This window comes from Durio zibethinus, chromosome 17 (assembly GCF_047325235.1).
Source record: "Durio zibethinus cultivar Kanyao isolate XHJ-2024 chromosome 17, ASM4732523v1, whole genome shotgun sequence".
Lineage (NCBI taxonomy): Eukaryota > Viridiplantae > Streptophyta > Magnoliopsida > Malvales > Malvaceae > Durio > Durio zibethinus.
The window spans coordinates 6,151,559-6,179,182 of NC_143178.1; the positions used below are offsets into that span (position 1 = coordinate 6,151,559).

Here is a 27,624-nt window from a genome sequence, read left to right on the forward strand (position 1 = left end):
TTAAAACCTTTGGGTGTAATCTCTAAGTTTTTCGGGCAAGATTCGTAATTCTTTCAAGCTGAATCTGTTTTAGTTTTGAGATTTGTAAAACATCTGAGCATGATCTCCTGCTTTATTTTCAAAAGATATTAAGTTTTTATTTAAAAAAGTTTTCAAATTTGTTTTGGAATGAAAAATCCAAAAATCCAAAAAAAATACAAAAAATACAAAAACACAAAAAAAAAAGAAAAATGCTAAATCTTTTGACTCCAAACAAAATTGTTATCTTTGTCTTTGCTTTATTATTGATTCTCAGTAATGTACAAAGAGGGGTAGTTGTGGATATCAAATTTATCTCGATCTTTAAGTCGGCCTTCTATTCTAAAACCAAACTCGAGTCCACTATTTTTTTTTCATTTTTCATTTTATTTTGATTTTGATTTTGATTTTGATTTTATAATTTAGTAAAATATTAATTAGATATTAATAATAATTAATTAATTAAAAAATATAAAAAAAATAAAAAAGTAAAAAACAATGGGGCTGATGCTAGTAGGTGCCATGCACAACACCACTGCCACCCTTGATCCATCTCTATTCACCAGAGTTTTGGCCACTCACTCCCTTGTAGAACCACTCCACTGTAGCCCCATCAGCACCTTTTGAACCTCCACTAGTCATCACCTACCCCAACCGACCCTATAAAGCCACCCAACATCTCACCAGAAAATAGGGAGACCACACTCGTACACTCAACCCCTTAACACTTATTTGGATACCCGCACCTAGGGGGCCTGGCTTAGTCCCATACATTTTGAGACCCGTGCGATGCCCACATATGAACCAGAGCCTTCACTTACCTAGCACAATCTTTTGTTTCCATGCACCTTACCAGAAACCAGCTCAAGCCCCATTCAACCCTCACCTAGTCATCTCTATCCTAACAGCCCTACACCAAGTCCCTTCACTCCCAAAACTGGCTCCCCCATAGAAATAGAACCCAGGAAAACCTAAATAAAAAAAAATCAAAGAAAAATCAACAAAAAAAAACAAAATCATAGTCCTTGTCGATCTAGTGAGGAACCTAGCGCCAAAGCCCTTGCAAGAAAAAAAAAAGCACCAGTGTTTGTTCATAAAAAAAAGTAAAAACAAAAAAAAAACCAAAGTTTGAAGCTCGATCTACGTCAATCGAGATTGATTTTGACAAAAAAGAAATCAGATCTAGGCTAAAAGGGCAAAATAAAGTCTTTTGATGTTTTCTTGGTTTTTGGCCGCTAGAAGTGGCAGTCGATGGTGAGACAGGTGATAGCCGACGTAAATGCCAATAACTAGCTTCAAGCAATCGGTCGACCTTCTGAGATTTTTGGTTGAGAGAAACAATATAGTTTTTTTTTTTTTAAAAGAGGAGATGAAATGAGCTGAAAAAAAACTTGGTTTATATATAGGCAAAAAGGGTCGAAAATGATGTCATTTTGGGACTCCAAGATCCGTGCGTAGACCCGTGACCTGACTTGATGTTCGTGAATTCGACCCAATTGCCAGCCTCAGCCCCTGGGCCTAGGTCGGTCCAGACGAATTGCTAGTGAACCGATTTCAAACAAGTCTGAATTGGACAAAACCCTGTGAACCACCCTAGACCACCATAAAACCCACTTGGACTAGGTGAATTGATCAGAATCGTTGATCAGACCATTGACTGCTTTGGTTAAAGTAAAAAAAATTTTTTTTTGAATTATTTTTTTATATACTATTTTTGTTATTATAAATTATATTTATACATATTAAAATGATTAAATTTATTAGAATAAATTTTTGTTGAAATAAATAAAAATAAAAAATAAAATGTATAGATAAAATTTTTTATAATTTTAAAATAAAACTTATAAAATAATAATAATAAAATATTAAAAATATTAAAAAAAATTTTATTCGACGATGAAATTAAAATCATTAAAAAATGACATTAAGTAAAATCAATTCCCACTTCTTAAATCAAATCAATGGTTATATCAATATTTTTAATGATAAAAAATTATCAAAATTAATAATTGAACTAAAATTATTAAATTAAAAAAATATGATAACTAAATTTATATAAATTATAATATGAAAATTAAATTCTAATTTTTCACGAAGTACAGAGACTACTGATGACCTTATTAAATTGTTATGGTGATCTGCTATTTTTTGAAGTTACGTCCAAATATCATATCATTTGTAAGTCATAATAGGGCAATTCAATATTAATCATACCCAGTGCTACACAGCGGAAAATATATGCGATTGTCTTCTGGTATTTTCCTTAGTAGGGTGAAAATTAACGTTTAAAATGTATTATAGTTTTGTCAACTTAACAATGTTTCATATTTTAACTGTTGTCAAGTAACCAGTTAACCAATATTTTGCTGCACCATAATTCCAATTTCACTTGGTATTCGTTTAGTAAATTCTTTTGGTCGGTGCAAGATGAAATCAATGATAATGAGTAATTAGCCAAGTGATCTGCCATTGCAGGTTTTGTGGTGGTATTACTATTCCATTTTCCCAAGGCAATCAAGTTGAACGTGTTATATCTCTCATGCCGGTACCAATTCTCTCGGGTAATGTGTGTTCCATCAATGATGCACTGCCTGCTGAAGGTGCAGCGGATGACGAAGAGACCTGTATCAAGCATTGGTTTACGGGCCGCGTGATTAGTGTCTCAGCAGCTATTGGGTTTCCAAGGTTTGATATCATGCTTCTGGGAATGGGACCAGATGGACATGTGGCCTCTCACTTTCCAGGCCACTCTTTGGTCAAGGAGGATGAAAGGTGGGTTACCTTCGTTAAGGACTTATGGAAACTGCCTCAGGAGAAAATCACTTTTACTTTTCCTGCTATCAACTCATCTGCTCACATTGCACTTGTGGTCTATGGTGCTGGTAAAGCAGGTCCAGTGCATGCTGCATTAGAAATAGTCAAAATTCCAATCAGCCGCCTGTTCAGAGGTTTCGCCAGAAAGTGAGTTGGTTTGGTGGTTTTTGGACAAAGACGCAGCTTCCAAGCTTTAAGTTGTGTGTCCTATAGTTTATCCGAGTTGCTTCTCGGGACACACACTTGAGAACGTCAAATTTGACTTCCGTGGTCTGAGCACTGGATGTGGTTCTGGAGCTTTGACTCATTATTGTTGCGGTCTTACGGACTGGCAAGCATTTCCAAATACCATCATTTTGAGGTTACATGAGATAGATAAGTAAAAAAAAAAAAAGATAGTATAACTTTTTATCTTTGATGTATTAAAATTAACAATTAAGTTGATTCTTCATTTATAAATATATATTTTTTAAATTTTTACCTTATGAGATGCAATTTGAGAACAGTTTATTTGTTTTACTAACGTAACTCAATTTTAAGTAGACTTTATATGTAATACAAAACTATTGATCAAATAAAATATTATTATTCGTGATAAGTAATCTTGTCACGTGTCAAGACTTAAGCTCTGATCCGGATGGTTCTAAGATCCTAGCATCTATTCATCCGGTATTTTAGATCAGCCTATCTATCACGGTTAATACTCTTGTGAGGTATTGTCCTTTTTATCCCCATTGACCTCACGGTTTTGTCCTATAAAAGGCGTCTCACAAGAAAAAAATTATGTGAACCCTTTTATACTCCAGTGACCATTCTTTTATGTTCAATGTTGGATCCATGATTTCTTTTTAGGTCCGTGACATTCTTCCCTACCCAACCTTGTGATGCCCTTGTCATGGAGATTGGCCACCCTGCCTACCTCGCTTGAGACGCTTGACGTGGATCGATGGCCTACCTCGCTTGAGACGCTTGACGTGGATCGAACGGTTTAGAGCTGGCTTTGATATCACTTGTCACGAGCCGAGACTTAAGCTTCGACCCGCGCGGCTCTAGGACTTGGGCATCTATTCATCCAGCTTCTTAGGTCTGTAACATTCTCCCACACCCAACCTCATGACGCCCTCGTCATGGAGGCTAGCCACCTTGCCTACCTCCCTCGAGATGCTTGACGTGGATCGAACAGTTTAGAGCTGGCTTTGATACCACTTGTCACAAGCCGAGACTTAAGCTTCGACCCGCGCGGCTCCAAGACTCGGGCATCCACTCATCCGACGTCCTAGATTAGCCTACCTATCACGATTTATATCCTTATGAGGTATTATCCGTTCTAACCCCAATTGGCCTCACAATTTACACCGTTATGAAGTATTATCCACTTTAACCCCAATTGGGCTCACGATTTTCTCCTATAAAAGATACCTCACAAGGAAAAAATGGTGTGAACCCTTTTATGTCTCAGGCACTTTCCTTTTATGTTTGATGTGGGATTCATGACTATTCCTTAGGTCCGTGACATTCTCCCCCACTTAACCTCATGATGCCCTCGTCATAGAGGTTGGCCACCTTACCTACCTCCCTCGAGGTACTTGACGTGGATCAAATGGTTTAGAGCTAGCTTTGATATCACTTGTCATGGGCTCTGGCCACCCTGCCTACCTCCTTCGAGGCATTTGGTGTGGATCGAACGGTTTAGAATTGGCTTTGATCCCTCGAGGTGCTTGGCGTGGATCGAACGGTTTAGAGCTAGTTTTGATACCACTTGTCATGGCGTGGATTGAACGGTTTAGAGTTGATTTTGATCCTTCGAGGTGTTTGGTGTTGATTGAATGGTTTAGAACTGGCTTTGATACCACTTGTTATGGGCTCAGACTTAAGTTTTGACTCGCATGGCTCCAAGACCTGAGCATCCACTCATCCGACGTCTTAGATCAATTTACTTGTTACGGTTATACCCTTGTAAGGTATTGTTCGCTTTGGCTCCCATTGGGTTCACGATGTTGTCTTACAAAAAGTACCTCATAAAAAAAAAATGATGTAAACCCTTTTATACCTTAATAATTTTTTTTTATGTTCGATGTAAGATTCATGACTACTCTTTAGATCCATGACTACTCTTTAGTTCCATGACAATTGAGGACGAGTGACGATGTGTTTTTCTTTTGTTACGATGCATCTTCCTCGATATTAAAGGATTATGCTTCATTGATTCTGCAGCCATTTTAAATTAATCTTTGGCCTTTGCCATAAAGAAGTAGTAAGAAATTTGATGCTGACTGCTTCCTCAAGAACTACTGAAGATTAGGAATGCCTTCCTTCAGACTATCAGCTGCTGTATCTCCTTTGTTTCTTTTTAATCTCATACGCATTATTTATTTCTGTATTTGAATGATGGTATTGGCATGGGGTTTGGTATCTTTCCCTTTCTTGCAAATTAAATTGGCTTGGGGTTTCCAAACTTGCATCTAATCCTCAAAATCTGTCTTGGCTTTGGAGCAATGGATGCTCAGCCCAAGAGGATAATCCTTTTATAAACAGAAGCCTCCCTTGTGTTCATGGTATCGGACTTCAAGTTCGATGCATAGCTGATAAGCAAGTGGTGCCTCCAGAGATAGAAAATTTTGATTCCTCATGAAACGAAATGGAGACGCATATGATTATTAGGCTATGTGCTGTTAAAATTTTGTTTTCTGCCACTCTCGAATGTTGGTCCTAAAATAGATCAGGTCAAGTGGAAAGAAAAGATCACTTATTGGTGTAAAAGCAACCCTATCTCCCACTAGCATGGTTAATGATCATGCTTGAGCGCATGCTTTTTACAAAATTAAGGCTTACATCTTTTATGAATTATGCTAATAACAGGGCTGATGCTGAACTGCCTTTCTCAGGCGACATGACTTGTTGAGACACCCTTGGCCCTTGGGGCTTGGTGTTGTCACTGTCCAATGGAAGGCAGAGCTCACTTTTGTATCCTCAATTTATTCCCCTGAATCCCCTTTGATTATTGTGGTAGGTAATTGAAAAGGTTGAGGATGCTCTGAACAGGGGCCAGCATTCCCGTAAAAGTTGATCCCCATACATGTAGGAAAAACCGAGAAACTGACCCTCCATTATATAAGATACCAATCTATCCAAATTTCATGGAGATTTTGATTTTTTACTCTAATGAAAAAATAGTTATTAAATTTTGGGATGAAAACTGAGATGAATATAATTTTAAATTTTTTATCGGATATAAATATGGGTGATATAGTATCCATCTTAAAATAAAAATATAAAATAAATTTTTTTATTATTTTTTTTAAATTACGAGTACAAAAATTATATATATTCATTAAATATTCACATAATAAATATGAAAAATAATATAAAATATCAATTAAATATGAATACAAAAATATGTATAATGTACTAAATTAAAAATGAAGATGGAACAAGGAATGCTCTACCTATTTACATCCCTACTCCAATATGCCAGTGATCTGTTCCCACATCAAAGTTTTTCATTTTGCTCTAATTACATGTTGCAGCTTGCTGAGAAATCATTTTTTCATGATTTCTTGTTTTGTTTTTTTTATTTTTTTTCCATTTTTGGGTTCATTTGAATGGTGAAGAGAATGGAAAGAAAACTGGGCATGCTCTTTTGTGAAGTTCAAGCAACCTACACAAATCAGATTAAGGGTTAAAGCATAAGAAAAAAATTGATCATAATGACAAATCATGAATACTCATTGAATATCTTCTGAATATCCGAAATTTCAATGGCATATTTGTTTTAGACACAATATAGAGGCATATAGAATTTCGAAGGCAAATAATAATAATAATAAACCCAGACTTCTATCTGGGTCATGGTCCTTCCCTTTCATAGCAACAATTCCCACATACTTTTTCTACCATCCAAAATTTCTTTCCTCTCCTTTATTTTCTTTCTCTTAATTTTACCATGTGACCAGAGACACTGCGCCTATTTTGTTTACCCATTGCTCTTGATTTCTTCCTGTATTCTATGATGATTATGAAAGATAAATTAGCAAGCTTTAGGATAGGAACCTCATCCTTTGCTTTTGTGCTCCCAGCTTCAAGGGTTTCAAGTCATTAGTCCAAAGAAGTCTTCCATGGCAGTCGGTTTTTGTCCCAAACTTCCGTTATTTATGGTTAAGCTAAGATAAGCTTGATATTTTGTGTCTTTTTTCCTCTTCCGGCCAGGCAAGGAGTAAATTACTATTGAACAACTTAACCATGTTTCTATGCCATCTATGCATTTAATGTTACAAAAAAGGTGCATGCCTCTGCCCTTCTTTGGGGACAAACAATCTCTGCCTCTCAGATTATCTCAAAATGCTAGGACATGAGCATCACAATCAGACCTTTCCTTCTCAATTCCGCCTCTACTTCTGTTCTTTGTAAATGCTATTCAAATATAAAAAACAAGTTTAAGAAAGTAATTTTTAATAAGAAGAGTAAGTGATAAACAGCCGAATAAGTCTGGATCTTATTTATATTTGTAATCTTTTTCAATTAGATAATTTATGTCTGAATTTTTTTTTTTTTTTGGAAAAAAGTCGAAGCTGAAAATAAAACGACCAATCCTTCACTTTGGTTGGGCCAAAGAGAGAAAGAGAAAGACAAAAGTAAAAAGAAAAAAAAAATGAAGTTGAAAACAAACCAAAACCAAGGCAGAGGAAGTAGAAAGAACAGGAGCAGTCAGGTTTCAGTTTGGGGGTTTCAGCTTTGAGAAGGCAGCCAACAAAGAACAAAAGAAACTCAGAGGAAGCAGAAGTTAAAAAAAAAGGAAGGGGCCGCTCTGGCATCTCAGTTTGGGCTACCTAGAACTCGAAACTTCCACGATAACCTCAGGCAACAACTGCCCCACCGAAATCCACCGTTTTGTCGGCGGTGTATTCTGGTCGGCTGTGGCCACGGCGCACTCAAAAACTGCCATCTCCATCACAGCCCTCGCCGGACATTCTCTCTTCGCTGCCATTTCCTACACTACCGCTATGTTAAAAGCAAAAAAAAAAAGAAAAAAACTAATCGATCATTCAATGCTAAATGGTAAAAAAAAACTCCAAAAACCTTAGTAACAATACATAGTGAAAGTAGTTGATAAAAATCAAATTCTAATAGATGAGAGCTCTTAGACAAAGTCAGACTTCGTCTTCATCTCCAAACTCACCCACATTGTCATTGTCGTGGATTCATTTGCGTTCGGTTCTTTTCATTGTTACTTCTTCTTCACCGGCTTCTTGTTCTTCCTTTGATCGATGAGTCCTCTTCCTCTTTCCTCTCCCTCATTTTCATTAATCTCTTGTTAGATTTTTTATTCAGAACCCAAATCTCCACTCTCAATTTTATTTCTTCTTTTTCTCTTAAGTTCAAAATCACTTGTTTCATTATTACTCATTATTATGTTAATATTTTTAAAGTTGCAATATATGAATATTAACACTCACAATCAAACGGAACAGAGAGATTTTGAGCAAACTTTATTTTATGATATGAAATCTGATTCTTTTTTTCCTTTTTTTTTTCGATCAACAGATGGATTTTGAAAATTGGAATGCTAGAGAAAAAAATATTCAGATGAAGAGTCCATTTCTCTCTCCTTTCCCAGACTAATCCTGACTTCCAACTGCTAATATATTGTTTTTACAGTCTAAAGTTTGAAACTTCTGCGGATTGATTATACTGATCTTTGATAACCCATGCTTATTTGAAGCTTTTTCTTTTTTTTCAAAAAAGTTTATTAGATAGGTTTTATCTGTTATGATTCATATACTGTAGCTGGTGCGCAATTTTTTTATTGAAGTCTTACCCCATAATTTGGCTTGCTGACCTCGTAAGTGAAATAGAATTGAAACATAAATCTTATCTTTCTGTTGGATCCTTACTGGTGTAAGCCATTACTTTTTGCTCATGAGAGTTGGTGTCTGGTGTAAGCTTGATGAGGGAGGAGTAGACAGCCTAGTGATGCTGTGATGATTTCTGAAACAACCCAACCTCTCTTTGTGGCAAACTTAATGATGATTTTTCTTTCCTCGAACCTTATTATATGAAAGGCAGAAAGGGATGCCCTAGTATCTATAAATTTTTTCTCCTGACTGTTGCTTAGATGCTAGGATATTTGCTCTTGGAATTTCGTTTCCTTCCTCTCTTAAGTTTATAAATCGCATATTCTTTTCACATTATTGTTGGCTTCTCATTTTAGATTTGTAAATTTGTCCTTTTTTTCAGCGGTCGACTCAAATCACCTTGGTCTTGCCGGAAAAAGAAACATGCCCTTTCACCTCGGCAGTGGAAAAGTTTGTTTACCCCTGATGGTAGACTTAGGGATGATGGGGTCAAGTTCTTGAAGAAAGTTCGCAGTAGAGTGAGTTACTGGTGCAACTAACCTATTCATATTCTCTTTTATTCGTTTTCTTGTAATTGGAATGCTTAATCTTGTATAGCACTGATGTAGGGTGTTGATCCAATTATTAGGGCTGAGGTCTGGCCATTTCTCCTCGGAGTGTAAGTATACTGAACCTTTGTTACAATTGTTGTTGCTGCTGCTGCTTCTATAGTTCTTTTACTCCCTCAAGCCAAGACATCATGAAAAGTTTCTAGTTTTCCATGGTATAACAATTTTCTGGGGCATGTGTCCAATGGAACATCTTAGCCACTGTCAAACCATGGGTTTCCCATCTCATATCATGACATTTTTTTTTTGTTTTCCTCTGCAACAGCCATGACTTAAACAGTTCCAAAGAAGAAAGAGATGCTGTTGGAACTCAGAAAAGGTGAACTCCTCATTCTCTCCTCCATGTATTTTACTTTGTTATTCCTTTTAGCATGAATGACTGATAATTACTTCTTTGGTTTATTTATTCACTTTTTGTCAATCTATTGATGCAGGAAGGAATATAAAAAACTCCGCAGAGAGTGCTGCCGCTCCTAAAACACAGCAACAGGAGTTTCAAGTTGACTGAAATTGGTGGAACTTGTCAAAATGATGACAATGGAAGTTGATGTATTCAGGACACAGACACATTTAGCTCTGAAGATGTTGTTAGTGCCAGAGAATCTCTCTCCAGTGAGGAAAGGAGCCTGCATGCAGAGTACTCAGATGAACCATCTAGTAGGTTGTTGGTGTTAGGAAAATGGGGTCCAGTCCCATGTAAGTGGTTTTGGACCAAGTAAAGGCCATGGGCCTTGATCTTTTATTTTACACAGAGCCCTAGCTACTTAATAAAAAAGAGGTGGGGTTGTTTAAGGTGTGTGTCGAAAACCAAGCAGAGAAAGAAGAAAAGCCAGGAAAAGCAGAGAGAGAAAAAGGAGAAGGGAGAGTTGGTTGAACGGAAGTCGATCCGTGGTCCGATTGAGTTGGAACCTTGTCAGGAGGTTTATGATTCAGAGTTTGACATTCTGAACGGTGAAGATCGGGTTTGAAGCTCTCTAGGAACAAATCCAGGGTGTATTTGTTGAGTCACTTATTTGGTGAGATTTCTCCAATTGTTTCTCTAGTTGTTGATTAGCTCTAGTTTTAGCTAGAGAAGAATTTTGTATAACTATTATTTGATAGTGAAGATTTTTCTGGCGGCCCGTGGTTTTTTTCCCTCTACACTGGAGGGTTTTCCACGTAAATCTTGGTGTGCTTTATTTTTCTGCGCATTTGATTATTGATTGTTGTCTATTGCTTCTGTATTGTTGTGATTATTGCTTCAGGCGCAACAAGTGGTATCAGAGCGAGGGTTATTTTGAGACATCGATACAGAAGCAACCCAGGATAGAAGTAAATTCTGTTTGAGATCATGGAGGGTGATACAGGTTCCATGATAAAATTGACAGCATCGAATTATTCAATTTGGAAGCCTATGATGGAGGATCATCTATACTGTAAAGATTTGTATGAGCCAGTATTGGGTGATTCGGCTAAACCAGCAGATATGAAAGATGAAAGCTGGAAGAAGCTAGGTAGAAAGACGCTGGCTACAATCAGAAAATGGGTTGATATCAGCGTGTTCCATCATGTAGCGCAGGAGTCAGATGCTCACATTGTTTGGGAAAAATTGGCAGCATTGTATGAGAGAAAAACAGGTATGAATAAAGTTATGCTTGTTAAAAAGATTGCAACTTTACAGTACAGGGATGGACGATCTGTTACAGAGCACTTGAGTGATTTTCAAGATATATTTAATCGGATGACTACTATGGAACTTAAGATGGATGATGAAATGAAGGCATTATTTCTTTTGGGTTCATTGCCAGACAGCTGTAATACTCTAGTTGTGACTGTTCTTAATTCAGCTCCTGATTATAAGGTGACATTGGAGATGGTAAAGGACAGTTTGCTTAATGAAGAAGCGAGGCGAAAAGATGTAGACCCTGGGAATCAAGCTTTGGTCACAGAGAACAGGGGTAGAAACATCGACAGAGGTCAGGACTCAAAAGGCCGTGGTAAGTCTAAACATAGATCCAAGTCTAGAGGTAAAGTGAAGTGTTTCCATTGTGGTAAGGCGGGTCATATAAAACGAAACTGTAGAATCTTAAAGCAAGAGCGAAAAGATGAGAAAGGCAAGAGTTCAGATGATGGCAATGTTGCAGCAGTGAATTCAGATAGTGATTCAGTTACTTTGATTTGTACACATGGTGATTGTAATCATGTTAGTGATCCCGGCATTGAGTGGATAGTTGACACAGGAGCGGCATATCATTGTGTTCCTAAGAGAGAGTTGTTTACAACTTACAAAGCAGGAGACTTTGGTTGTACCAAGATGGGAAACAAGAGTGTGTCGCAGATTGTTGGGATTGGTGATATTGTTGTACAAACTAGTACAGGCTGCATGTTGACTTTGAGAGATGTCAGACACATTCCAGATATGAGAATGAACTTGCTTGCTATTAATGTCCTTGATAAGGAGGGATATGAAAGCCGACAAAAGAATGGACAGTGGAAGCTTCTCAAAGGATCTATGGTAGTTGCAAAGGGAAAACTATGCTGCACAATGTATAAGACATGGATGCAATTGAACGGTAACCAGGTAAATACCGTTGAAAATGATGCTTCAGCAAACTTGTGGCACAGGAGGCTGGCACACATGAGTGAAAAAGGGTTACAGGTTTTGGCAAGGCACTCTCTCATTCCCTTGACCAAAGGTATGTCTCTCGATTCATGTGATTATTGTTTGTTTGGTAAGCATCATAGAGTTTCTTTTCGTAAAAGTTCTCAGAGAAAAGAAAATAGATTGGAATTAATTTATTCTGACGTATGTGGTCCCATTGAGGTTGAGTCATTAGGTGGTAGCAGATATTTTGTTACTTTTATTGATGATGCTTCACGTAAGATTTGGGTGTATATGTTGAAATATAAAAGTCAGGTACTGCAGTATTTTCAAAAAATTTCATGCCATGGTTGAAAGGATGACAGGGTTACCCTTGAAGTGTATTCGAACTGATAATGGTGGGGAATACACATCTAAAAGCTTTGAAGAGTATTGCTCAAAGCATGGGATCAGGCATGAGAGGACAGAACCTGGAACACCGCAGCATAATGGTATAGCTGAAAGAATGAATCGCACCATTGTGGAAAAAGTCAGATGTATGTTGAGGATGACAAAATTACCAAAGCCATTCTGGGGTGAAGCAGTCAACACAGCTTGTTATTTACTTAACAGGTCACCATCAGTTCCTTTGGGCTTTGACATTTCAGAAAGAGTGTGGACAGGAAAAGATGCTTCATACTCTCACTTGAAAATTTTTGGGTGTAAAGCATTCATGCATGTGCCGAAAGAGCAGAGATCAAAGCTTGATAGTAAAGCTACACAGTGTGTTTGTAGGATATGGTGATGAGGAATTTGGCTACAGGGTATGGGATCCAGTAAAGAGAAAGACAGTCAGAAGCAGAGATGTGGTCTTTCATGAAAAAGAAACCATAGCAGACCTTGAGAAAAATGAGAAGACTACACGAGTTACTGTTGAGTGTGATGTTTCAACACCGACAGAGATTTCACAGGAAAGAGCCACAGATGGTGAAAATGAGCCAGAAACAGAACTTGGGGATATGAATGAGCCAGCCATAGTTGGTGATGAGCCAGATGCTATTAGTTTTGAGCAGGGGGAGCAATCCTCTCTACCTGAGAGTGTTGAGCAGGGGGAGCTACCTTCAGGATCAAGTGATGTAGAGTCTCAGCCCAGAAGATCTACTAGAGAGCGCAGGCCATCTACCAGGTATTCAAGTTCAGATTTTATTTTAGTTACCAGTGAAGGGGAGCCAGAAAGCTTTCAAGATGTGCAGGCTACTCCGGATAGAGAGCACTGGTTAAAAGCAATGAAAGAAGAGATGGAGTCATTGCGAAAGAATGGTACTTATGATCTTGTTAAACTTTCAACAGGGAAGAGGCCATTAAAGAATAAATGGGTGTTCAAGTTGAAAAATGATGGTGACAAACTAGTGAGGTACAAAGCTCGATTGGTAGTAAAAGGTTTTTCTCAGAAACCAGGCATCGATTTTGATGAGATTTTTGCTCCAGTTGTAAAAATGAGTTCTATTCGAGTGGTACTGGGATTGGCAGCTAGTTTGAATCTTGAGCTTGAGCAACTTGATGTTAAAACTGCATTTTTGCATGGTGATTTGCAGGAGGACATTTATATGAATCAGCCTGAGGGTTTTGAAGTGAAAGGGAAAGAGCACTTAGTTTGCAAATTGAAGAAAAGCTTGTATGGCTTGAAACAAGCTCCGCGACAGTGGTACAAGAAGTTTGATTCTTTTATGATGAGTCATAGCTATAAAAGAACAGCAGCAGATTCTTGTGTGTATATTAAACAATTCCCTAATGGTAACTTCATTATCCTATTATTATATGTTGATGATATGTTGATTGTAGGACAAGATGCTAGTATGGTTTGCAGGTTGAAAGAACAATTGTCTAAGTCCTTTGATATGAAGGATTTAGGTCCAGCAAAGCAGATTCTTGGTATGGACATTATCCGAGATAGGAGAGCTGGAAAGCTGTGGTTGTCACAGGAAAAGTATGTTGAACGAGTGCTTGGTAGATTCAACATGCAACATGCTAAATCAGTTAGCAGTTCACTTGCCAACCATTTTCATCTAAGAAAGAAATCTTGTCCAGTGTCTAAGGAAGAGCAACTAGCTATGTCTAGTATTCCTTATTCTTCTGCAGTCGGTTCTTTAATGTATCTTATGGTTTGTACAAGGCCTGACATTGCTCATGCAGTTGGTGTAGTGAGCAGATTTCTTTCTAATCCAGGGAAGGTTCACTGGGAAGCAGTGAAATGGATTTTTAGATATTTGAGGGGTACCTCAAAAATGTGCTTGACTTATGGAGTTTCACAACCAGTTCTAGAAGGGTTTACTGATGCTGACATGGCAGGCGATCTTGATGGTAGGAAATCTACTTCAGGGTATTTGTTTACTTTTGCAGGAGGAGCTGTATCTTGGCAGTCTAAGTTGCAGAAGTGTGTTGCTTTGTCAACTACAGAGGCTGAGTATATTGCAGCAACTGAAGCATGTAAAGAAATGCTTTGGATGAAACGTTTTCTTTTTGAATTGGGGTTAAATCAGAAAGAGTATGTGGTATTTTGTGATAGCCAGAGTGCTTTAGATTTGAGTAAGAATACTATGTACCATGCTAGAACAAAGCACATTGATGTTAGATATCATTGGTTACGTTCAGTGATTGAAGAACAGCAGATGCTATTGAAGAAAGTCCATACTGATAAAAATGTGACAGATATGTTGACTAAGATACTTCCCAGGGAAAAGCTTGAGCTTTGCAGTAACTTGGCCGGAATGAGTTCCCTGGCCAAGGTAAGTTCCAAATGAAATTGCTATGGTGATGAATCTCCTTCTAATGGGACTGGAGGGGGAGATTGTTAGGAAAATGGGGTCCAGTCCCATGTAAGTGGTTTTGGACCAAGTAAAGGCCATGGGCCTTGATCTTTTATTTTACACAGAGCCCTAGCTACTTAATAAAAAAGAGGTGGGGTTGTTTAAGGTGTGTGTCGAAAACCAAGCAGAGAAAGAAGAAAAGCCAGGAAAAGCAGAGAGAGAAAAAGGAGAAGGGAGAGTTGGTTGAACGGAAGTCGATCCGTGGTCCGATTGAGTTGGAACCTTGTCAGGAGGTTTATGATTCAGAGTTTGACATTCTGAACGGTGAAGATCGGGTTTGAAGCTCTCTAGGAACAAATCCAGGGTGTATTTGTTGAGTCACTTATTTGGTGAGATTTCTCCAATTGTTTCTCTAGTTGTTGATTAGCTCTAGTTTTAGCTAGAGAAGAACTTTGTATAACTATTATTTGATAGTGAAGATTTTTCTGGCGGCCCGTGGTTTTTTTCCCTCTACACTGGAGGGTTTTCCACGTAAATCTTGGTGTGCTTTATTTTTCTGCGCATTTGATTATTGATTGTTGTCTATTGCTTCTGTATTGTTGTGATTATTGCTTCAGGCGCAACAGTTGGAAGGAGATGATAGTTTCAGAAGAATAACAAATGCTGATGTGTCAGCACTGAACAGTGAGTCATGAGACTCTGACTCTTCAGAAGACCCTGAAGTGATTCAGGGTTCCCCTTCTTTGGATGGCAGGGAGGAGAATGATCCTGATGTGTCTTCAAAAGGGAATGTTTCTCCTTCAAGCACTGAAGGGCTATTAAAACAACATGCAACTGAAGATTTTTCCACCTGGCAGCGAATCATTCGTCTAGATGCCATTCGTGCCAATGCTGAATGGATACCATACTCTGCTTCTCAGGCTGCAGTATCAAATGGGAGGGCACATCGTTCAGCTGAAGCCGTTGGGTTAAAGGATTATGATCAACTAGGGCCCTGCAGAATTTTCCATGCTGCACGTTTGGTTGCTATCCTTGAAGCTTATGTTCTTTACTACCCCAATATTGGTTACTGCCAGGGCATGAGTGATGTCCTTTCTCCAATAATTTCAGTCTTCCCAGAGGATTATGAGGATTTCTGGTGTTTTGTAGGTTTCATGAAGAAAGCTCAACATAATTTTAGGCTTGATAAGGTGGGGATCAGAAGGCAACTTAATATTGTTTCCAAGATAATCAAATGTAAGGACTTTCACCTCTACAGGCAATTGGAGAAGCTCCAGGCTGAGGATTGCTTTTTTGTTTATAGGATGGTGGTGGTACTGTTTAGGAGGGAATTGACATTTGAGCAGACAATTTGCCTTTGGGAGGTAATGTGGGTAGATCAGGCAGCCATTAGAGCTGGGATTGGGAAGTCTGCCTGGAGCAGGATAAGACAGAGGGCACCACCAACAGATGATTTATTACTTTATGCAATTGCAGCTTCAGTGTTGCAGAGAAGGAAATTGATCATTGAGAAGTGCAGCAGCATGGATGAGATTTTAAGGGAGTTCAATAGCATGGCTAGGCAACTTGATGTATGGAAACTCCTAAATGATGCACATGACTTGCTGGTAACTCTTCATGACAAGATAGAGTCGTTCTTTTGATCATTGCCACATTTTGTCCACTAATCTTATGTGCTGCAGTTGTTTCTGAACCTGGGTTCTGTGGGTATTTCAAGTCTCCTTTTTAATGCACTGCTTGAAATGCCGTCTGTACTGAGTTATATTTTGTTTATTTTGTCACTGCTCAATCTCAAGGCTAAGTAGACAGTGACTGTAGTTGAAAAATGCATATTTAGTAGATAAATCTGCTTTCCACTGCTCCACATTTTAGCATACGAGATAGGAAAATATCAATGATCACTTTGTGTTACGGCAGGTAGGCAGAGCTAATAATTCCAATCATTGTACCATATTGCAAGAGAAGTATTAAGAGATTGCTCATGTGGTTCCATCATAATCATGTCTTTTTTTGTTACGTCTCTCGAGTTTTTTAGCATCTTGCATGGAATGGTTTTGAAAGATCGTGCACTGCCAAACTTTGGGCCTTTTGCTTTTACTAAATGGGCTTGCCCTTGCTTTGCATCGTACCTTTGAATTTAGATCGGGTAAAGGCTAGTAGTGGAGCGTCTAGCTAGTGGGAGATTGGAGAGCGTTATGATAGAAATTGAGGATGATAATAGATTCAGGCTTCAATTGCCAGCGGGGGAACAAAAACAAATAGGAAACAAAGGAATAAAAACATGTTCCTGCCTTTAAATTCCAACAAAATTAAACATTGTCTTGTCTCCCCACTGAAATCAAAGGAGACTCAAAGTTGCTCAATATATTATTGTATTCGTCAATGGACCATATTATGAACCACTATTCAGTTTGACACACAAATGCTAAAGGGAAATTAAACAAAAGATATGATTGTCCTTTTCAACTAACCGATGAAACCACCAGCCCACCCCTCAAAATGGGTAACCTCCAGTGTAGTAATGAGCTACTCTTTCTTAGTGAATTGACGTACGGCAATAGCCAAGCCCAGAATCAAGAGGGGTACGAGAAATTGTAGGATCTTAATGACAAACTCAGGTGTCTTATCAGGATTGTAAGGGGCTTGCTGAGGTGGAATGTAGGTGCGCTTTGCTGGAACAGTTTTTGAATCAATCTCGCCTATATAGTATTTTTCCATCATTTCTCTTGCAGTATCACTGTGACCCACATCTTCAAAATCATTGGTGGCATCCTTCCCTGATAAAATAGCAGAAAATACCATGATCTAACTTACCAAATTCAGGCTTAGTTCAGTAAAATTAGTTAAAAAACCAAATATGAAAAATATTGTAAAAAATTACCGGTTGCTGACAGCAAAACTTCATCGCCTCCAGGATGATCATCCATGAATGGCGTTACATCATACACCTATATGGGGGGAAATCTCAAATAATAAACAATGGTATAATACAAAATTTAACTCCAAATATCTTGCTCTTGTCATATTGTCAGTGAACTTTTAAACATCGAAGAAGATACGTATTTGTTAGCAATTAAGTTTTTTCTACAATGAAAAAGAATATATCGGATCTAATGATTATTTGGCAAAGAATTGACCAGCATCTGACCGAAATTGAAACTTTCCCCTAGTTTAGTCAATTAAAGGTAGTATTGTGCTCGTCAGTTTCAGCTGAGGCTGCATATATGTGATGATAGATGAGAGCAGATGTTGTCACATACAATAAGTAAACTACCACAAGTTAATTCACAAAAACTATTTTAATGTTTTCATCAGTAGATTTATATGATTAACGCATATCACTATCATTTAGTCAACTAATTCAAACTTCAAAAAGTCCAATTTTCAACTAATAATAGGAGTTCTGCCATTTGAAAACTTCCAAACTATCTGATAAGCACAACCATATTAGGGGCATCAAGAGTTGCGGCAACATAAGTAAAGTTAAGCATTTCATTAATATACTAATCCAATCACTGAAAACGTAAAACGTAATAAAGTCAGCTATTCAATTCTCTACCCCTCTATCAACAAGAAGAAAAAAAATTCCCCCCTGCCCTTATTTCTTTTTCTATTTTGTTTTCCTCGGTCCCCTTCTTAGAAGAATAACAAATAGTTCTACGAAACTAGGTTGTTAAATCTAAAATTAAAACCACCTAATCAACATAGCTGATTATGCAAAGCAAAATTGATTAATCATTCCCATAGAAAGTTCCAATTTTACCATCCAATTGAAAGATGAACTAAACTCATAGTTTAGAATGGGAAAGGCAATTCAACAATCCTTGATGTAAAAACCAAAAGCACTAATTAAATAAAAGAAAGAAAAAGATCTGACCTTTCCAGAAATAATCAGCCAACAATCTTTGGTTTTGTTGTGCTTTGCAACATCTTCGAAAGTGTGAATCTTTGGATCTGAAGCCATTTTTCACCACTGCCAATCAAAGAAAACAACAAAATTTTGAAACCCCACCACCAATTACAAGCTAAAAAGCCTTAAAATTCAAAGCTGAGAGAAATCTGAAGTACAAGAAAGAAAGTTACAAAGGCAACTCCTCACACAAAAAACAACAGCCCTGTAAAATCAGAAGTCCAAAAGCATTCAAATATATGCTTGTAAAAAGAAACATAGAGAAAGAAAAAATTAGGATGAAACAAAGAGAGGAATCTTACGGGTGTCTGAGGGATTGGAAAAGGTTTTAACTTTCGTACCTTCCTGTGAAACTTGTCCTTTTTTTTTCCCCCTCAAAGAGAAAGTGCGTAATGCCAACTTACACTCACCGTGCGGACCCTCTCTTCTAGCTTTTATGTTGGTGAGGCGCCCCAATTATGATTGCCAAAACGTCAATACAACTTTCTAGATTTACGGATCTAACCTCGAAAGGAGTGCAGTTCAACGAGGGTAGTTTTGTCTCTTCAAGAATTAATAGCACATAGTTTTCAATTTACTTCTCTGCAACCGAATCTGCGTGGCGTGTCCTTTTTGTCCTCTTCTTTTTAAGTTCGTTTTCTATCTGTACTTAATTCCGCCATTTACCGGAATTTAAAAAAAGAAAATTACAACTTACCGTACATTAATTGCTGCATCAAAATGGTAATGATATATATAAGGAAAGATTAAACTATTAAATTCTGATTTTGGAAAAAATTGTTAGGACAAAGTTGTCTTTTAACACGTGTTTAGGTATTAGATATTAAATTCTTATGATAAAAGATTATATTTTATGTATAGGTAATGTACAAATATTATATATTATCAATAATTCATATAATGATATCTTATAAAAAGATTAAATAATATATAATATTTTCATATTAATAATATATCAAATATAAATTTTTAAAAAAACTTACATGATAATATAAAACAAAAATAGCTTGCTCTGAATTTAATTTAAAAAAAAAATAGTTTTTCTAATCAGAAATAAATAAACATTTAGTTTAGTAATTCATGCGCAATCAAAATTAAAATTCATAAAAACGTTGGATTTTTAGTAATTTTGATACAATATTCGCAATAATTTCTCCACGTTAAATTTCAATTTATATGCAAAACCCACAAATAAGAATTAAAAAATATATATTTAGAAAGAAGAGAATAGAATGGTGAACTTAATATTATACTGTGAAGACATGCATTTTTCTACCCTATATATGGTTCCCCATGCATGCATAGGAACGAAAATGTGCCAAATTCCATATTGGTTGCTATTTTAAAAGATTTCATTCCAGCACCAACTAATGTACGTAAGTCTTCAACGACGGTTCCAAATTTTCCATCCATGGAGCTTTTGTTGTCTTTTATATTAGCCACGTATATTAAGGTTCTATTTGAGTTGAGATTAACTTTATAAAATTAAATATAATAATAAAAATTATTCTAATTATGATTAAAAAATATTATAATTATGATTTAAAAAATTAATAAAAAATTTATATTAAATAAAATTACTTAAAATTAATATTTAAATTTAATTAATGGTGTAATAAATTTAATTATATCAAAAAATGTGGTAGAATCTAAATAAGCCCTAAAGTGATGTGCTCTCTTGAATTTTTCATTAGTGTGGACTTTGGCTGGTTTATGTAGAAAACTAGCTAGAATGAATGGTATGCATTAATTAATTTCCTACTACTATTTGATACATTTCTTTCTTTTTGGTGCTTTACTTAAAAATCCAGGATCGATCCTACCCACGAGATTTATACCTTGAAAAAGAAAAAGGACAGGAGCTGTTACAGCTAAATGTGTGTTTTTTTTACGTTTGGATTCAAATTTTAAGGGGTTAGATATCATGGAGGTTGATTTACGTAGACATTAATTTTGTTCGGATTTTGGTTTAAATGTTTGAGTTTTATCAAGTTCATGGGTCAAGGTTTAATTTTTTTTTTCAGGCTTGAACCCACTGTTATTGTATTTTTTTATTTTTTATTTTATTTATTTTATGTTATTTAGATATTAATAATAATTTATTAAAAAAAATTTGAAAAAAATATAAAAAATACAAACAAAAAAATACAAAAAAAGCAAGTAAGGGGCTAATGCCTAGCACGGCCACCCCTGCAGCCACCAGGCCAGTTACCCTCTATAGCTTATCCAATCCCCTCACCAGCCATCCTACAGCTTGCCCTAACCAAACACCCAACCACCATTTACTCCACCCAGATCCCCAATCCTTAAAGCCTCAGCTTTCTCCCCTTTTAAAGTGTTCTCCCTTCGGACAGAACTTTTGGATACATCAGAAACCCCATATAGACACCCTGCTCTTCTAGACCAGAGAACTCAGAAAGTCAGACCCTCAAACGCTCTGCTCTTGGACACATCTTCAGACACCCAAAAAAAAAAAAAATCTTGCTAACACCTACACTCAAACCAAGTCTCCCACATCCAAAACCCCAACACTCAGTGCTCGACACCACCATAGCACCTTAAAACCCAAGCACCAATCCCTTTATCCTTCCCCTGATAGAACCCACACAAACACCCAACCACAAAACAAAAAAAAAGAGGGAAAATAAAAATCTACAAAAAAATAATCATATCCGTAGGGAGGAACCCAGAGCCAAGCTATCTGCAAAAAAAAAAAAAAATCATCATTAGTTTCGATTTTATAAAAAAAAAAAGAAAAAAAGGGAAGACCAAAAACTTCAAGCCTCGATCTACGATGATCGGGCTGTTTTCGATGAAAAGAAGGTTAGATCCGAAAATAAGATGTTGAAAAGAATCTTTTAAGATTTTTTTGGTGTTTTCCAACCATCGGTGGCAGCCGAAGCGACGACACACTCGCTGGCAATCGAACACTGACAGAGCTCTACAGCTTTCCCAGAGGCTCTGAAATTTTTTTTTTTTTTAAGAAGGGGAGAAATGAGAAAAAAAAAAGAGCCTTTTATATAGTAAGCAAATAAGCAAAATGACGTTGTTTGGGTAGGGAAGGATCCGTGCGTCAACTCGGATCCGACCCGAGATCCGTGTATTCGACTCGTCGACCCATCATTCAGTTAACCTTGAACTGGTTCAACTGAACCACTGACCAAACCGTCCGGATCGTCGAATCGCTGAGTCGATCAAACCGGTGTTGACCAGACCGTTGATCCATCCGGTTTAGGTATTTTTTTTTAAATTTTTTATATATTATTATTTTTATTATTTTGAGCTTTATTATTAATATTTATACATGATAAAATTCTAAATTTGTTAAAATAAATATTTGATTGTTTTTAATAATAATAAAATGAAAACAAGTAGGATAATAAATGAAAAAAATTAAAAATCCTAAAAATAATAATAATAATAATAATAGAATAATATTTTTTTATTATTTTTCCTACCTAAATGTTGGAAAGAATAAAAACATATTTCTAAAAATAATTTCGCCTAGATGTTAAGAAATTATTATAAAAAATTTTAAAATTAAAAACTATAAAAAGATAATAAATAATAAAATAATAATAAATTTTCATGAAAAAGAAAATCTATGAAAAAATAATTTTCTAAAATCATAAAAATCGACTTGCTCTGAAAGTCCGCCTAGATATTGAGAATTTTTAGAGATGTTCGCTTTTTTTTCAATTAAAAAACTAAAACCTTAAATCTCAAAACCTTAAAATTGAAACTCTAAATCTCAAACCCTAAAACTAAAACCTTAAACGCTAAACCCTAAAATCAAAACCCTAAATGCAAAACCCTAAAATCCAAACCTTAAACCCAAAATTTAAATTCTAAAATCAAAGCACTAAACTATAAAGCCTTAAACCCTAAAATCGAAACCTTAAAACTCCAAACCCTAAAATCGAAACCCTAAAACCTCAAACCCCTAAAATCGAAACCCTAAAATCTCAAACCCCTAAAATCGAAACCCCAAACCTTAAACTTTAAAATCAAAACCCTAAAACTTCAAATCCCTAAAATCGAAATCCTAAAACTCCAAACTCTAAAATCGAAACCTTAAACCTCAAACCTTAAAATCGAAACCCTAAACCTCAAACCCCTAAAATCGAAACCTTAAACCTTCCAAACCCTAAAATTAAAAACCTAATCCCCAAACCCTAAGCTTTTCAAACCCTAAAACTCAAGCCTTAAAACCATTAAAACTCGAACTAAAACCTAAAATCTGAATCTTCAAAATCTGAAACCCTAACCTTTAAAACCTTGACCTAAGCTCTAACTAAGACCATCCCAAAATCTCAAGGACACGTATGAAAATTTCACTTGAAATAATTTATTCTCAAATGCCACCTAGACGATGAGGTATTTAAGAAACTTTATTTCATCAAGTTTTCATGCCATTCCTTAATTTGCTTTAACCATGGGATTAATAACTAATTAATAATAAAAGTATACTAAAAAAATATGAGATCTTAAATATGAATAGTCGCACCTAAGCTCCACCTAAATGTTAGAGAGTTAAGGTGGTCTCATTATATTTAAGGATCTAATTTCAATTTTGCATTTCATTATCATACGCACCACTTATTGGCTTACATGTATTTATTTGTTATTGTTTGCATTTGTTTGTCTTTAATTTTTACTTGTTATCTGATAATACCATCATTTACTTTTTCACACAAAATGTTTTTTTATTTACTTACTTTTAAAATTGTGATATTATAAAATAAAACAAAAATAACATTTCAAAAGGAGTAATTTTTAATACTCTGCCTAGATGTTGGAGAGTTACCAATAGTCATTTCTTGCAATAAGTGTTATTTTTATTTTAAGGGATATTATATTAAATCTCAAGTAAAAATAGTTATTTTAAATTTTGTCTAGATGTTAGAGAATTTTAAGATAATTCTTTAACTTATAGATTTTCTCAATATTTCTAAATAAAGGATTTTAGCAAAAATATTTTTTTAAATGAAGGGAATTAGTATTAAATATCAAATTAAAACTATTTCATCCAACATAAAAAATAGTGCACAATTAATTGGTACCAATTTATGAGCATTGTAAGGGTGCTAATCTTTCCCTATGCGTAACCAACTCCCGAACTCAAAATCTATTTTCGTAGATCAAAATTTATCTTTCTGATAAACTTTAAATCCGTTTTATAATTTTATTAAAAAGATAATCTTTCGGGTGACTAATCACACCCTAAAAAAGATTGGTGGTGACTCCCCTATTTTTTTTCAATTTTAAAATTCTTTACATTTGACAGTCCCAAAACCATTATGACAGCTTGACGACTTCATTAGAGACTTTTGACAGTCAAGCTAAAATTTTAATTATGCACTATTAATAATTAATGTATTTAATTAGTTTTATTTGATATTTAATTTAACTCCCTTTATTTTAATTTTTCAATATATATATACACAAGTTAATAAATAAAATAAATTGTATGTTAGTTATTATTTTACTTTGGTCCTGTGTTTATGCTTTATTTATGTTGTTTTGATTAATACATCATTTTGCACACACTTTACACATCCATTCCCTTCATCATTAGGTTGGTTTGTATATTTTTGGGTTATTCCATCCTTGTATATATCTTTGCATCATTATCATATTCAAGCATTCACAAACATGTTACATGCAAATTCAAAATTGTACCATTCATTTAGCAAGAATAATAGCATAAGCATTGTTGGTGTTAAACATTTGAAATAATATTGTTGTCAATGGGTATAAAAAGCCAAAAATATGGAAGATCACTTGAAGGCCCGAATTAGTGCGTTAAAACAAAATCAAAGGGAGTTTGTTTATGACATTCAAAACAGCTTATTAAGTTAATGAAAATTATGGATGGATTCAAGAAAATTATGGATAGATTCAAAAAATTTATTTTGACATCTTTTCAAAAAAGTCATTACCAACTTCAACCCGAGTAAGTCCTATGAATTCATAGAGTCATGATCAGCCGATTCACATTGGGCCTAGTACACTTTTAAAGCATGCTGAATCATTTAATAGTTTGAGCAATAATGAAGGTCTCGACAAGATCATGAGAGGGATGAGTGATCTGATCGTTCAAGGGTCTGAGCTTTAAAATTTGATTTTCAAGATGGGATTACCAAGTTTTGTGTACCTTTCATTACTTGTTCCAACTTCAAACTTGCATTCAAATCTTTTTCATGGCTGTTTTCGACCTTTTTTCCAAATATCTAAAATTTGGCCCTAAAAACTCATACAATCTCCAAGAAGTCCATATCTAAACTAAAATCTTTGGCCTTTTATTCCCCAACCACCTGTTCAGCCAATTGCTCAAGTTCGAACATTTACACCACTGTCAAGTCCTAAGACTCATAGTTAACCTGTTACCTAAAAATTATCCAAGAAAAAGAAACATTAAGCTCATTTCCCATTTCATAAAAAAAATTTTCCATTTATTTGAGAGACACCTTATTGTCCTTGTGCCTTCAGAGCCGTTAAAGCGTCCATACCTAAAATAATTTGACCTAAATATAAGATGTGAATACCATAATAGGAATATGAGATATTCTATTAAGAATTATGAGGGTTTCAAGCATAAAGTACAGTTATTCATAGATGTAAAATGGTTCAATCCAACTACAATAGGGGATTAAAAGATTTAGGAATAATGGGAAAATGATTGCAAGATGATAAACATGGATGAGACTTATGTTTAAAGAGGGTCTTCAAGTGATAAGTCATTTAAAAAATAAAATACCTTATGAATTTCTTCTGTTCAAATTTTTTTTTAACATGACATTGTTTGTTGAACTTAAATATGTGAAATATGGTTCATCTTTTATTCTTGCCCTTTTGCCAATTTTCATAGTTTTCACTAAAGAGTTTTGTCAGTTGTGCATTCACCCGTTCATTCATTCATCCATTTATGTATTCATTTAATATAATGTAATTCTTATGTGCTCTAAAAGAAAGAATTTTTTTTTTTAGAATAATCTCTACTATTTCTTCTAAGGATTTGAAGAATATTGGTTAAATAAGAGAGATGAAAAAGATCATCGATGGACAGTGTGCTCAAGGAAACAATCATTCTGAAGGACCTAGTTTATGACTCATAAAGGAAAAGCCAGGGAATCTAAATGAACAGAGAAGGTTTAATCTCTTGGAAGAAAGAGTTTGAGCTATTGAGGGTAAAGATGAATCTTACGATGTAAAAGAATTTTAGCTAGTTCTAGATGTGGTTATTTCGCTTAAGTTTAAGGTTCCGAAGTTTGAAAAGTATAATAGAACTGGATGTCTTAAAATATATTTAGCTCAATACTGTTACAAAATGGTTGGGTATGCTGGTGACGAAAAGCTACTTATTCATGTCTTTCAAGAAAGTTTGACTAGGGCAGCAACTAATTGATATTATAGTCTGTAAAACTATCAAATTCGTTCTTGGAGGGATTTATCACGAGCATTCTTGAAGTAATACCAATATATGTTAGAGTTAGCTTCAGACCAATTAACCCTTTAAAATATGAGAAAGAGCCCCGATGAGAACTATAAAAAATATGCTGTTACATGAAAGAATATGGCATCGTAAGTACGATCACCTCTTACCAATAGAAAGCTGAATTCTCTGTTTGTGGATACACTTCCTTCTCCCTATTATGATAAGTTGATAAATAATACTTCATCAAAGTTTGCAAATTTATTATTTGCTGTGGGCAGAATTGAGGATGGGATAAAAAAAAGAATTATAGATGTTAGTGATGAAATGAAAGAAGATATTTTTGTAAAACAAGCCCAAGAAATAATTATTAAAGGGTAAAATGAGAGAAATCTCACCATGATATAGGAAGATATAATGGATGACTATTCATGATGGCCACTATATTGTCCCTAACCAATATTTCATATAAGTGATTTTCCTCAACCACTTCATCTATATAATCTAATTCCTTCACCATAAATAATTATAGAACCAATGATCAACTCAAGCCATTCACGAAGCTATAAGAGAAAGAGAGTTAAAGTATATCATTCACTTTCAATACCTTATATTGAGCTCTTTACATTACTGGTCAAGAATCATATGATCTCTGTTATTCCTGCAAAACCCAGAAAGCCTTCGTACCTAAAGTGATATGATTTTAATGCTAAATGTGAATTTTATGATGAAGTTAAAGGGCATTCCATAGAAGATTGTATTACCTTCAAGGATACAGTTCAAGCTTTGATCGATACGGATGCTATAAAATTTAAAGAGCTGGTTGGTGGTTTTGATGATTGATAATAGTAGAGTTACAAGTTAGTGGTGCTAAAATTGAAACATCAGAGGGAAAACTTTTGTTTATGTAACTCTGAATGTCATCTCAAGAGTACCATCAAGATGATAAATTTTTTGGTTAGGTCCCACGGTTTGCATTGCATGAGTAAACATTGTGCATCATAGTGTTTTATGGTTATATTATCATTTGAGGTATTTTATTTTGTATAAGTTTTCAATATATGGTTGGTTTTTTTTTACAAAAAACATTAGTAAACAGGAAAGATGTTAGATATGAATAAAGCCCCATGTGGTTAAGCACCAAGGCTATAGAAATGCCTTAAAAAAATAAAAACAAAAAAAAAGAAAGTTTTGAGTCTAAGATGAATTGGCGATCATTATTAGGAATTTTCTAAATATCTAAATGCCAATTTTCTTAAATCATTGGATTGACCCCATTCATCAACCATGACGGCTTGACCGCCTTGAATTTGAATTTGTGAACTTTGCTTTCACCTAATACTGTTATTATATCAAAAGACGATATTTTTTTCTAAGACAATGAATAATGAAACAGCCATTGAAAAAATGTGTGGTTCCTAGAAAATCAAGTGTATATGACTTTTTTTTAAGAATTCAAATGCGATAATTTGATGTGTCAAGATTATGCTGCAGTTTCAAAATTTTCAAACCCAAGGTTTGTAAAATGAACTCAAACATATTACCCTTTTAACTTTTTACCCTAAAATTGATCGATCCTTTATCCTAAGGTATGTTTGTCAGAAAAGAAATACCGCATTG

At 35.3% G+C, this 27,624-nt stretch overlaps 2 protein-coding genes and 1 pseudogene across 9 annotated transcripts; 2 read left to right on the top strand and 1 right to left on the bottom strand.

Moving 5' to 3' along the window:
* The first annotated feature begins 2,467 nt into the window (after positions 1–2,467).
* LOC111274187 (6-phosphogluconolactonase 3, chloroplastic pseudogene) lies at positions 2,468–3,029 on the top strand (annotated as a pseudogene).
* Positions 3,030–15,319: 12,290 nt separating this feature from the next.
* On the top strand, positions 15,320–16,956 carry LOC149513988 (rab GTPase-activating protein 22-like). Its single transcript, XM_089745732.1, has 5 exons — positions 15,320–15,329; positions 15,374–16,266; positions 16,342–16,410; positions 16,500–16,576; positions 16,812–16,956. Exons 1-5 carry the CDS (start codon positions 15,320–15,322, stop codon positions 16,954–16,956), a joined length of 1,194 nt encoding a protein of 397 aa, XP_089601858.1.
* On the bottom strand, positions 16,931–18,977 carry LOC111280122 (cytochrome b5). 8 transcript variants are annotated; one of them, XM_089746306.1, is made up of 5 exons: positions 18,911–18,977; positions 18,759–18,774; positions 18,537–18,632; positions 17,541–17,607; positions 16,931–17,436 (listed from the first exon to the last, which is right to left on the bottom strand). In XM_089746306.1, the coding sequence occupies exons 3-5, from the start codon at positions 18,621–18,623 to the stop codon at positions 17,186–17,188; spliced, it is 405 nt and encodes a 134-aa protein (XP_089602432.1). In that variant the 5' UTR covers positions 18,624–18,632; positions 18,759–18,774; positions 18,911–18,977; the 3' UTR covers positions 16,931–17,185. The 8 variants fall into 8 exon arrangements, with proteins under 8 accessions (XP_089602432.1, XP_022723052.1, XP_022723061.1 ...); XM_022867317.2 differs by having other exon boundaries at positions 18,743–18,774; XM_022867326.2 differs by having other exon boundaries at positions 18,728–18,774.
* Between the last annotated feature and the right edge of the window lie 8,647 nt (positions 18,978–27,624).